The 12,795-nt window shown below is 36.1% G+C and overlaps 2 protein-coding genes across 8 annotated transcripts in view; both read left to right on the top strand.

The window, feature by feature from the left end:
• The window catches only part of LOC109839526 (putative serine/threonine-protein kinase), a 12,438-nt gene extending 7,026 nt beyond the window's left edge, over positions 1-5,412 (top strand). For all 5 annotated transcript variants that reach the window (XM_020408003.1, XM_020407999.1, XM_020408002.1 and 2 more), the window contains exons 5-8: positions 2,015-2,225; positions 2,311-2,548; positions 3,642-3,792; positions 4,566-5,412. In XM_020408003.1, coding sequence (XP_020263592.1) covers positions 2,015-2,225; positions 2,311-2,548; positions 3,642-3,792; positions 4,566-4,925 — 960 coding nt within the window. In that variant the 3' untranslated portion in view covers positions 4,926-5,412. The remainder of the gene's footprint in view (positions 1-2,014; positions 2,226-2,310; positions 2,549-3,641; positions 3,793-4,565) is intronic.
• On the top strand, positions 6,157-12,185 carry LOC109839524. 3 transcript variants are annotated; one of them, XR_002246654.1, is made up of 6 exons: positions 6,157-6,772; positions 8,854-8,893; positions 8,963-9,072; positions 9,776-9,841; positions 9,951-10,432; positions 11,988-12,185. XR_002246654.1 is itself a non-coding variant. In XM_020407996.1 (6 exons), exons 1-5 carry the CDS (start codon positions 6,218-6,220, stop codon positions 10,029-10,031), a joined length of 852 nt encoding a protein of 283 aa, XP_020263585.1. In that variant the 5' UTR covers positions 6,157-6,217; the 3' UTR covers positions 10,032-10,034; positions 11,988-12,185. The 3 variants fall into 3 exon arrangements, 2 of the variants coding, with proteins under 2 accessions (XP_020263585.1, XP_020263584.1); XM_020407996.1 differs by lacking the exon at positions 8,963-9,072 and adding an exon at positions 9,095-9,141 and having other exon boundaries at positions 8,854-8,956; positions 9,951-10,034; XM_020407995.1 differs by lacking the exons at positions 9,951-10,432; positions 11,988-12,185 and having other exon boundaries at positions 9,776-9,943.

Below are 12,795 nucleotides of genomic sequence, written 5' to 3'. Positions count from 1 at the left end.
GGAAGAGAGAGAGAGAGAGAGAGAGAGAGAGAGCAGGCGGCTAGGGCACGATCGGGAATTAGAGCCTAGAACGGGGAGATTGGTTTATGTTTACGGTTTCGGGTATGGTTCGGATAAAAATTTATAAAATGGGATAGCGTTTGTTAGCGGATTTTAGCGCTTTTAAGCGCTAAACACCGTTTTTTGAGCAAAAAGCAGTTTTCTCCGCTAAAAAACCACGCTATCCTCTTTATTGGCCCGATAAAGCATCGCTTCTGCGATTAGCGGCGCTATAGCGGCGCAATTTGCCGCTTTTTACAACATTGTGGGCTCTGGGGAGGCTGTTTCCAGGATATGCCTGTGGTTAAATTTATAGGTCTAAAGTGTAATATACAAACGAATAGTTCATTAAACAAATGAATCAGATATACCTGCAGTTAAATTCTATTCATTTATGAACCAAAGACTAAAACATATTCATTTATTGTTAAATGAACTATCAAATTGAATAGGACCAAATACCTAAATACCAAAATACTTGTTCAATATTTGGTTTGTTTCCACCTCTATCCTTTAAATATAGTTTTTAAATTGAGCTTCAACCAGAAGACCATGCAACTTTCTGTGAAGAAGAAAAACATGATAAATAAATTACTAGCTAGACGTGGTATTCTGGTAGTAATGAACTGTCTAAGGGAATTAGAAAGTTAAATATGCTCCAAGAGTTAAGTATTCTGATACTAAAAACTAAGGGAATTACAAAGTTAATGGTACTAAAAACTATTTATTTATTGTTAAATAAACTGTCGAATCGAATATGACTGAATACTTAAATATCAAACTATTTCTTAAATATTTGGTTCGTTTCCACCCCTATCCTTTATATCCAATTTCTAAAAAAGAAAACTCAAATCACGGAAATCATGTAATATTCTCTTATATTCTTTGTACTCATGGAGGATCAAACACGTCTCTTAGGAAAATTTTAAGTCGAACGTATCCTTTATTAGGGGTGGAAACAAACCTAATTCAAATGGAATATCACAATATTCGTATTCGTATTCAGTTCATTCAACTATTCGATTTGTATTCGCATTTGAAACGAATAGGAAATGTGCATTCAAATTTGATTCGGTTAGTATCGAAATATTCAACAACTATTCATGAATATTCATTAACTTTTTAATGTAGCCTTTTTGTGAATTATTCGGTTCATTTTCGGTGGATATTCGGTAAATATTCAATAAATATTCATTATCCTATCCTAGTCTTATATTTGTAGGCTAACATGATACAATTAATGAATATACAACATATTGATAAATATAATATTCACAAATAAAAAAATGCTTATATGAGGCTGATGTTTAAAAAACTTTTGGGATGTATAGAAAATATAATAACTAAAATTTATAGGTCTAAAGTGTAATATACAAATGAATAGTTCATTAAACAAATGAATCGGATATACCTGTGGTTAAATTCTATTCATTTATGAACCAAAGACTAAAACCTATTCATTTATTGTTAAATGAACTATCAAATTGAATAGGACCAAATACCTAAATACCAAACTACTTGTTCAATATTTGGTTTGTTTCCACCTCTATCCTTTATATCCAGTTTCTAAATTGAGCTTCAAATAGAAGAACGTGCAACTTTCTGTGAAGAAGAAGAATATTTACATTTCCACCTCTGTAACATGGCACTTTGTCAAAATCTAATTGTATAAGGAAAATCTGAATTTGCAACAAGATATATGCTTTTGAATCAGATAATAGTACAGATGACACCTTTTCTAGGTATGACATGTTTAAACTATGAAAACTTATCAATTATTACAAGTTAGGTTCCTTTCGTGTAACTTTCTTTCCTATCTATGCAAATTTTAGTAGTCCAGATGATTTTTTAATGGTTTATAATAAGGGCACTTTAACTTCTTAGACCATTAATATTTTAGCAACTTATGCAACAGACACATTGTGTTATATTATTGCCACCACTTATCAGTAAGATATGATGTCATATATTCCAGGGACTTCTTAAGAATGGAACACTACTCGCTGTAAAGAAGCTTTCTGCACAATCAAGCCAAGGGGTCAATGAGTTTCTGACCGAGATTGATATCATCTCGAATGTAAAACATTCAAACCTTGTCGAACTGCTTGGTTGCTGTCTTCATAAAAGTGAACGGATACTGGTGTATGAATATCTTGAGAATGGCAGCCTTGATCGTGCATTACTAGGTAGGGTTTGAAACAAGTACCTGATTTAAAGGCTGTAATTTATCTCTTGACATATGGATAATTGTATGTTATGTTTACCTTGTAGGTCGCACTAGTGAAAGGGAAAAGCTAAATTGGGGGACAAGATCTGCAATTTGTTTGGGCACTGCAAGAGGCCTCATGTTTCTTCATGAAGAACTTGAGCCATATATTGTACATAGAGATATCAAAGCCAGTAACATTCTCCTTGACTCAAATCTCATGCCAAAAATTGGAGATTTTGGATTGGCCAAGCTTTTTCCTGATAATATTACTCATATAAGCACTCGGGTCGCTGGTACGACGTAAGTTTTATTTAATAGTTATGAAAATCTTACTATCTAATGTTGGTATTTTGAGTGAACTACTTTACATTTTGCTATTCCTCATAAAATTTTAGGAGTTTGAAGGATATTAAACCGAGTTTGAAGATAGATCACGAAAACATAGAAAATCAAATATTAAAATTAGGAAATAAACTTTTAATTGATTATTGTGTAAGAATTAATTCACTTTTTTTTTTTGAATTGGAAGTAGTGAATCACTGGTCATGTGACAGGTGTCGACATCCTTTTATTCTCTATTACCATGTGCAAAGCTGTCAAAAGCAAGGAGCATTGCTAAGGTTGATTAAAGCATTATCGTTAGAGGAGAAAGAAAGTGAAGAGCAAGAGAGTACGGGCTGGCGGAATGCTTGCCATAAAACTAAACAAATATTTCAAATGCATTAAGGATTTAGATCGAATAAAATTGATGCATGTATGATGTATGTATGCATGTATTTGCAGGCTTGTGTGTGTGTGTGTGTGTGTTTATTTATTTTTATATAAGGTTGTACGTATATGTGTGTGTGTGTTTTTTTTAGGTTGGGGGGGGGNGTATCCATGCATGTGTGTGTGTGAGAGAGTGTGAGCATGTTATATCAACTGAAATAAAAAAAAAGGCTACCTTGTTAGATAGGAATTTGACTGCCAAAAAAAATTACTATGTATATAGGAACATTTGCTTTAAGAGGATTGAGAGAAGAAATAGTATATCTGAGACCACACTACTTTTCATATAAATTCCAAGATTGGTCGTGCAAACCAGTGCATAGTTGATAACAGGAGTGAACCTATAAAAAACAAGTCGCGCTGATATAAAGCTGTTACAAGATAATTTGGAGCATAATTTGGAGAAAGCAGACAGCATATCTGAACAAAATGAGTATTATTAGAAGAGCTATTTGATTTAATTGTGTCCTTGTGATAAACGGATATTTCTTTCTCAGTAGCAATCTATAGCACAATAAAATTTACCTTTGTTGTCATCCATTACCTTCAGCAATACTAAAGAACAATGCTTTATCCTAACGTTTTAAAGAATCTTATTTAACGTTTCCTTTCTGGTTCTCTTCAGTGGTTATCTGGCTCCAGAGTATGCAATGCATGGTCAATTAACGAAGAAAGCTGACATATACAGCTTTGGGGTCCTTGTGCTCGAAATAGTTAGTGGAAGAAGTATATCTGATATTCCTAGGTCAGATATGGAGAAGTTCCTTTTGGAATGGGTAAGTTGCTCTTGGTCATTGCTTGCTAGTCTCGATTATTGTGAACATTTGCTGGTGATGTCTGGTTTTGGTTTATTGATTTTAACGATCAACTTCAACCTTTGGCTATTGACAATTACTATGACTATCAGCATGTGTTTCATTTTAGAAAAACCGTTGGGAATTTGCTAGAGTTCTTTGGCATAATAAAGGAGGCCTCGAACTCTTTGTTTCTGACCCTGCTTCACCTTAGTTGTTACTTGAACAAAAAAACTTGTTGCTAATTAGCACTTAAATACCTAATAGTTTCCCTACTTTGCACTAATATACCCTCACTTGTTTATATACCTGAACTTTTTAAAGTTGGCGCTCTAGTACCTTCCAGTATGCAAACTTGAAAGTATTTCCTGAATATTCCCGTGTGGCACCCGGATACTAAATTTAGAACTTTTTAACACTTACGTTCGTTGAATTTACCGTTAAACGTATCCAAATTATATTTTAAGCGTATGTCATGCTAAAAACTTTTTAATGCTCACGTTTGCATAACCGAAGGTAAAATGCCACTTTTCAAAAACCTCGTGGCGTGTAAGTGTTGCTAAAAACAAGCGAGGGTATACAGGACAGAGGAAACTATAAGGTATTTAAGTGCTCATCAGCCAATTTTATAGTGAAAGTTATGTCTTGGTCATTTGGCACGAAATCCTGAACAAGTTCCAATTTGCAACTTGTGAAAATATCAGCTTTATCCTGATTCTTATAAGTTCTAACCCCAAAATTGTTTTGTTTTGCAGGCATGGCAACTTTATGAAGAAGGAAGACTGAAAGAAGTCATAGATTCATCTCTCCAAGAATACCCTGAAGAAGAAGTCTTAAGATACACCAAAGTTGCTCTTTTCTGTACTCAAGAATCTGCTCAAAGAAGACCTTCGATGTCTCAGGTTGTCGAGATGTTATCAAAACCTTTAAAGCTCAATGAGAAAGAACTCATGCCACCAGGCATTGTGAGAGACTCTTCCGGAAAAGATAGAGGAGGATGGAGAGCAGCAAATTCGTCAAATTTGAGACTTAAAGGGTTGTCCTTTACTACGAGTAATTCCAGTAATCAGTTTAGTTCTGCTCCTGTTAGTGTCACAGAATTGGTCCCTAGATGAAAGTGTTGTGTGTACATCAAGCTACAGTATTTGTAATCAGGGCTCTACTAAGGGTAAATTTCATGACAGCCCCTGAGCTTTGAGGGGTTTTTGCACAGAATCTCCAAGAGCTTCGGGAAGTTTTACAGGACCCCCAACTACGAGAATTCATCATTACAGAGTTAAGGAGTAAAACGATACGTCTAGCATATCCTTTTTTTTAAAGAGGGAGATGCAAATGAGGGTATTGACCAAATTGTGTTTGGTGATGAGCTGCAAAAAAGTTTCATGTTTTGCCACTCGAGGAGCGCGTGACACGTTGAAGTTAATATTGTCAGTCATGGTAACAAGTGAAACAAGTTTACGAGGACTTTGAGGAATTTACGATCTTTATGGGAGTTATTGTGCACCTCATCCCAGAGTTGAGGTTTTGTTAAGATTGCCCTTGGATTAGTGACGATGTAACTCCTTTATTGACTCATCAATTGTATTGATGTTGGTTTCTGAACTGTTGTGTGATAAATGTGTGGGATATAGAACTTTCCATACAATTTTTAGTTTTATACAACTCCATCCGATGCTTGCAAGAAATCAAGGGTAAAATTAATTGATCAATCCATTGCAAGCATTTGGTCAAGACTACCGTTTTATATAACTCCATCCGATGTTCGCAAGAAATCAAGGGAAAAATCCATTGAGAAAGAGAGCGTATACGAATGAGAATACGTCACCCCTGTTATATAGAAAGAATTTTTAATGGATTATTTTAAATTGGTCCGTCGACTCGAAGTTGAAAGTTATACCATGCAGCATTCAAAAACACGCATTGAGAGTCAACCACTTACTCTAAGACCCAACTTGTCCAAAATTATATTCAACATAAAGATGCATAAATTCCCCAAAATTTGGCTATATAGCCTTCAGAAGAGCCGCAAGTGTTTGCATCTGTAAACAAGGTATTAAATGTTTAATTTGGGCTAAAATGAAAATTCGTCCCAAATTTAAACACCCTATTAATCCAGCCGTGCCTACTCTCCCATCGACGGCCCAGATCAAAACCCAGTCTTCTATATAAACCGGCCATCTCCCACGCATTCGTCAGCCACCCCAAACAAAAAAAAAAAAAAAAAAAAAGTGGGAGAGCGATGGTAAAGCATCGAGAAACAAGAATGGGCGGGGCCAACCCTCAGCCACGGCCACAGAAGCGTCGGGGTCGGACGCCGGACGATCCTCAGCTTCAGGCGCGCCCTCCGCCATCCCAACCCTTTCAAGTGCCGTTACCGCAGGGCATCAGCGGGGATGCTCTGGTGAAGATGATGGAGGATCTGGTTGAAGGAAATATCACGAGAAGGCTGCCGCGCATAATCGAGGCGGTGCTGAAGGTGGTTTCTGCAAGTTTCCAAGCCTCCATAGACAAGGAGGTCGATTTGATTTCAAAGGCGAGGGCCGCGGACGCCACCCGGATTAAAAATCTCTCTGATGGTTTGGGTAACCTGAAATCTGAAGTAGCCCGGCGGTTTGATAAGCTTCGCACCAAAGACCCGGAGGGGTTGCGGGCTCGGATCGAAGCAATGGAAGAAGATTCAGTTGTCACCAAGAATCACCTGGAGGATCTGCGGCGGCGGGTCGGAAAGTTGGAAGGAGATTCCAAGGCCGAGACTAAAAATCCAGGGAAAGAGGTGGAGAATGTGAAGGGTAGGATTCTAGAAATCGGACAGCTGCGAGCCGGCTTGACCGAGAATTTGGCGAAGGAGACTGAGCAAGCCCCTGAAAGTACTCGGAGGTTACAGCATGATGATGGCTTGACTCGCAAGCAAGCTTCCGCTTTCACAGAGGAATTACGTGGATCTGTAGTTGAGGTCATTCAGGTATATCTATCCGGGTGGCACTAGGGACACATCCCCCAACGGCACATCCCAAACCACACCCCCTCTCTCATATGCTACAGTATACCGGGTCTCACATAGGATTTTAAAATTTTAAAATCCCATGTGTGGCCCGGTATACTGTAGCATATGAGAGAGGGGGTGTGGTTTGGGATGTGGTTGGGGGTGTGTGCCCCTATCATTTTCCTATCTTTTTCCACAGTTTTAAAATCCCATGTGGGGCCCGGTGTACTGTAGCATATGAGAGAGGGGGTGTGGTTTGGGATGTGGTTGGGGGTGTGTGCCCCTATCATTTTCCTATCTTTTTCCACAGTTTATCTCATTGACGCACAAGTTAATACCGTGTTGAGTTACTTCAAACATTGACTTCCCAATTCCATGCTTGGAACCTGTTACTGATGGATGAGGTCTCTAGTGAGGTTTTATTTATAGTGGTTAGATTATCGAACTTGTAGCAATCAAAACTCGTTCTATCTTTTAGATTTCTGAGTAATGCCCATATTTCATGAAATTATTAAATAAATTCTATTGACCTTTTTGATATGTGCGCTTATGCCAATGTTGTAAAGGGTATATTATTTGTAGACTCTACGTAAGATCTTCCTTTACTACTACAAAGTCTCCTTGTACCGTGCATCAAGAGGGCAAACGAATTGTGTATTTTAAGATCTTCCTTTACTACTACAAAGTCTCCTTGTACCGTGCATCAAGAGGGCAAACGAATTGTGTATTTTCTAGTTGCAAAATGGATAAATAGAGATTCCTTGTACCGTGCATCAAGAGGGCAAACGAATTGTGTATTTTCTAGTTGCAAAATGGATAAATAGAGATACATCTACATTTGTAGGGGATAAAAAAATTGTGAAACGAATAAAAATAATGGGAGATGTTGGTTTTGTTTCTTGTGAGATTCCCCTCCTTTCTTGTCAATTCCTTATGATTGATGAAGTTTTTTGCGCAGCATTTGCTACCGCTAATTGCTCGTAATTAGGAATTGGTTGCAACTCCTAACACATAAGAAGCAGGCAATGAGAGAAATGGGAAAGGATATGAAAAGTATGGTTTATGGAAATATTTTTATATTTAGCCAAAGTTGCGCTTATATGAAAAAATAGGGTTTTACACAAATCCTTACTGGGAATGTTGTAACTGTGTAAGTCTTACAGGTATGCTATTACCTATTCTTGGTTTGAACTGGAATACTGCTGCAATATTCTTCAGTATATATACTTTTTGATTTACTTAATATATTAAACTATTAAAATATTCAGTTAAAGGTTTGAAGTTTTCCTTTGCTGTACTTTTTCTCCTTTAGTTGTATGAGGATAAGCTGTCCATCTATTTACTTGTTTTCATCCTTTTCGAGATGTTACTAAGTGGAAAGTTTCAGCAGAGTTATAGCCATATTATTCCCATTGTTGAACCTGTGTCGACTGTCCCCGTGTTCTTCATTGTGGTCAATATAGGGGTTTTTCACCCCTTGGTCAATTAAAAGCAATGAGGGAGAGAGGTCTAGTCAGTTTGCTTACAAAAATGCTTCTGCTACATCAACATACTTCTGAGCCTGCGCAACTCCAGTATCAGGACTTAACTAGCATGCAAGCTTCAGCTTTCTCAGTTTATCTCATGCGCACACAAGTTAGTATCCTATTAAGTAACTTTAAACTTGAACTTTCCGCATTCCATGCTTGGAATCTGTTTGAGGAAGAGAGAGAGGAAGCAGAGGTGGATTTGGGCTTGGGTTTAATATCATTTGGGCTACGGATTTTGAGTTCAAATGGAAGATATTTGCAGTTTAAATTCAAAACTTAAAGCATAACTTAGAAGACAAGTGAAGTGATACATTACTTATAAAATATTATGGGTATTTGAAATCACCTCCTAGTTGTCACGGAGAGGATGTGGATAAGCGATTAATGGAATTTATGCACTATTTGTTGTAAAAATTGATTATATATTTTAACTAGGATGTGGATAAGCGATTAATGGAATTTATGCACTATTTGTTGTAAAAATTGATTATATATTTTAACTGCTTTTGATTCATACTTAAATGTATGCAGGCTGCTATGGATGATTTTCTCCGGTCTTCATCGCTTCAAGATCTGAAGAACAGTCTTGAAGACACTATCGAGCGACAAATCGTTAGAGGAATTGCTACTATTGCTAGAGATCTGAAGAACAGTCTTGAAGACACTATCGAGCGACAAATCGTTAGAGGAATTGCTACTATTGCTAGCCAGCATTCTAAATTCGAGGTTTCACTTTCTCAGAAGTTTCAGGTCATTTTCTCACAAGAAGCTCCTAGCCAGCATTCTAAATTCGAGGTTTCACTTTCTCAGAAGTTTCAGGTCATTTTCTCACAAGAAGCTCATCTTCCTTGAGGTTTTATGATCTTTATCATAATTGATTAACTTAGCTTATTAAATACTTGAAAGTGGAAATCGATTATTTGGTGATTTTTAATATTCATATCTTTTTTCTTTGTTTTTATCCTAGGAAAATGCTATTTGGTCCTCCTTCAAGTTTAAAGCACTTTATGAATATCTATCGCGGGGCTTAGATCCTGCATTAGGTCCGTTGAACATCGTATTCATACAGGCAAATCAAATCATAGTTAATGTCTCCTATTATTACCATTCATTTGCCTCATTTCTACTTGTAGGCTGCATTAGCAAAAACTATGGGTTTAGATTTGCAGGGTATAGAGGCAAAACCCTTTATATTGTTTAGGGCGACGGGGTATTTGTCATTTACCCCTTTAAAAGTCTGAAACTGAATAATGTTAAATGATAGGTTTATTTTAACTCAATGTCAAAGGCTGTTAGGGTAATTACCAAATATTCAGATGTGGGAGCTGTGTCTGAGAATTAGTTTGGGAAAACTTAGGCATATATCCGTAAAATAGTTTTATCCCTTGTATTTTGGTTGTGTTGCATATAGAGGGACATCAAGTGTTCTTAAGATATTTGTTGTTTTGGGCAGGGTTACGTTGATGCTGTGTGGACAACCACGAACAGTTTGAAGTCTTTGCTAGCTGATTTTCGAAGTGTACTTATTCCATTCTTTTATTTTAGCAAAATATTCCATTTTTCTAGTGATTTCAAGAGCGATTACCTTGTTTTATTTTCTAAATGTACATATTGAATCAAAATTCTAGCAGGACTTGTCTTTCCGGATACCTAATCCAGAGGAAGCGTCTTCATCAGGTGCCAAAGATCAGGAGCACAGCTCTGTTTGAAAGGTAAATTTAATTGGTTTAGTGTTTTGGTTTTTGAGATTGTGTAGGTGTTTTTTTATTTTATTAACTGTGTATTATTGCATGTTTACTTATTTTATTAGCAGGTTTGAATTTATGTTATTGCTTGTTTTTTCAGTGGGATATGCTACCTATCCTTTGCTGCCATTTGATTTCTGTTTTGTTCAATTATGTCTTTGTATGGAGGGATTAGGCCTATATTACTCTCTATTCCCGCAAAATATTCCATTTCTCTAGTAATTTCTAGAGGGATCGCCTGGTGTTATTTCCTAACTGTAAATATTAAATTAAATTTCTAGCAGGACTCGTCTGTTCAGATAACTACTACAGAGGGAGCATCCTCTTCAGATGCCAAAGATTAGGAGCACAGCTCTGTTAGAGAGGTAAATTTGATTGATTTTAGGGTATTGGTTTTTGGGATTGAGTAGGTGTTCTTGTTATTTCATTACCCGTGTGATTATTGCATGTCTAGTTATTTTATTAGCAAGTTTGAATTTATATTATTGCTTGTTTTTTCAGTAGATATGCTACCTATCCTTCGCTGCAATTTGATTTTCTATATGTTCAGTTATGTTTTTGTGTGCATGGATTAGGCCTATATTACTCTGTATTCAAGCATTGGAACATCTTTTGTATTCTCTCAACTTCTCAAAGATATGGATTGAGAGGGAGACAAGCTTAGGATTACAACATATGAATGAAGCTTGCTGTCTTCTTCTTGCGTGTTATTTTTGTGTGACACTAACTGCTGAATTTGAATAACGCCATGTTCTCGAAGACTTTACAGTCCATTCTTAATATGATAGTTGCTAGTAGGGACTAAATGATGTTTGTACAAACCCTGTATGAGTAATTATTTAGTTATCAATAAAAGAAAGATAGTTGCTAGTAGGGACTAATTTGAATAACGCCATGTTATCAATAAAAGAAAGTTGCTAGTAGAGACTAAATGATGTTTGTACAAACCTTGTATGAATAATTATTTAGTTACCGGGAATTGGTTTTTTCAGTTTTTAGTTTGTTTTTCCAACCCTATTAAACTTTTGGAAGTGAAACTTAAATACACTTGCTACATTTCATTAATCTTGCTTTCAAAAGAGCTCTGTTGTGTGCTCAAAGTGAAACTTAAATACACTTGCTACATTTCATTAATCTTGCTTTCAAAAGAGCTCTGTTGTGTGCTCATATATTCGGAGCGAGTAGGCTGTCAAGTATTGTGAGCATTATGCCACTATCCAATTACAATTCTCTTTAGACTTTAAGATTAGAAGAAACATGAGATTAGGGTATGAAGATAATAAGTCGGGTGAACTTTTTTCGTGTCAATGGTTGAAATTCATTCCATCTGTTGTGCAATATCGAATTACTGCCATAAATTTTGGTAAAATAATGGGTCTTTTGAATCCTTACACCAGCTTAACTTTTCATTTTTCTTTACCTTTTCCCCCTTTTCCTTTTGCACTATAGATGAGGAAGTGTGTCATCATCATGTAGCCGATAAACTAAATCTGCAGAGGACAAATGCAATGAAACTTGACTCTTTCTAATGCTCTTATGGGATTTGCTTTATTTTATTTAGATAACCAAGATGCATTATTCTTGTGTCATCTGTGAAACCCTCTTAACTTAACTCTAAACCAGATGAAGGAAAATTTATGGTCTAAGATTCTCTTCAAAGTACTATCTGATCTCCGTGAATGCATTGAAGGAAAGTTTGTTGTGTGGTTTTTTATCATATGCTTGTTAGTTACATTAGTAGTTCACGTCTCATGTGTTTTTTTCTATTTGCATTTGTCTAAATTGCATGAATAAGTTATGCTGTAGTCTTTCACATATTTCCCCCCCCGCAACTTGGAATGCTTCTAATTGTTAGAACAGATTAGATTATGCGACGAGATACTAAAAACATTGGAATCACAATTCTTTCTTTTCTTGTAGGTTTCCCGATTCTTCTTCAAGATCAGAGCTGTTGTGAAATCAGAAAAGTCTGAGAGTAGTTATCAAATGTAATCTAACGGATCTTCTGTTTCGAATAGATGTTTTAAAATTGACACGTTAAGGCTTGTACCCATTATTAGTTGGATTGCACGTGCAATGCACGTGGTAAAATATTTATTATTTATTTTCATTTTATAATTTTATAAATATTGAATGTAAACAATGGATCAAACATATAGACATAAGCTAAAAATTCACAACATTTGAACAATAAAATTACATTTAGTGATTGATTGACGATAGTACACTGGTTGCATCTATAACGTGATTCGATCAATCAAATACTGTCACAAGAATATATCTAGAAGTAATGTTTCATGATGTAGATGTAAATCCAAGCTCATGGTATTAGAACCTTGATTAAGCCTTTGCAATACCTAATGTGTGAGTACATAAACACCCATGAAAATTTTACAATCCCATATAAAACCTAAAACACTCATTAAGGATTCAACAAATTAAGGCTTCACAAGCTCCAAACACACCATTTCCATAATCCAAAGTTAGAGCATGACTAATTTTTATTTCACAACATTGTAAGAAGATAATCTCCTTTTTTCCCTCGTAGTTTTAACTCCAAGAACCCTTTCTAGCTAAGTCGACAGCTGAATAAAAATTTTCACTAACAACCTTCTGGTTAGACTTTGTCATTCCTTTTGAATATTGCCTGCTATCTTTAGCATTCTCTACATTAAGCTGCCCCATTTGACGCTGAAGATCCACAAGAGAATCACTTACTACATTTGCC

The sequence above is a fragment of the Asparagus officinalis genome, chromosome 4 (assembly GCF_001876935.1).
Source record: "Asparagus officinalis chromosome 4, Aspof.V1, whole genome shotgun sequence".
NCBI classification, from domain to species: domain Eukaryota; kingdom Viridiplantae; phylum Streptophyta; class Magnoliopsida; order Asparagales; family Asparagaceae; genus Asparagus; species Asparagus officinalis.
This window is presented reverse-complemented; position numbering and strand designations above follow the sequence as displayed.

Bases quoted from the DNA above. Each gene is read 5' to 3' on its own strand.
- LOC109839524 (XM_020407995.1), top strand. From the start codon at position 6,218: ATGATGGAGGATCTGGTTGAAGGAAATATCACGAGAAGGCTGCCGCGC. The intron at 8,894-8,962 runs ATCTGAAGAACA...CTATTGCTAGAG, and splicing joins CCGGTCTTCATCGCTTCAAG to ATCTGAAGAACAGTCTTGAA. The intron at 9,073-9,775 runs GTCATTTTCTCA...TGTTTTGGGCAG, and splicing joins CACTTTCTCAGAAGTTTCAG to GGTTACGTTGATGCTGTGTG.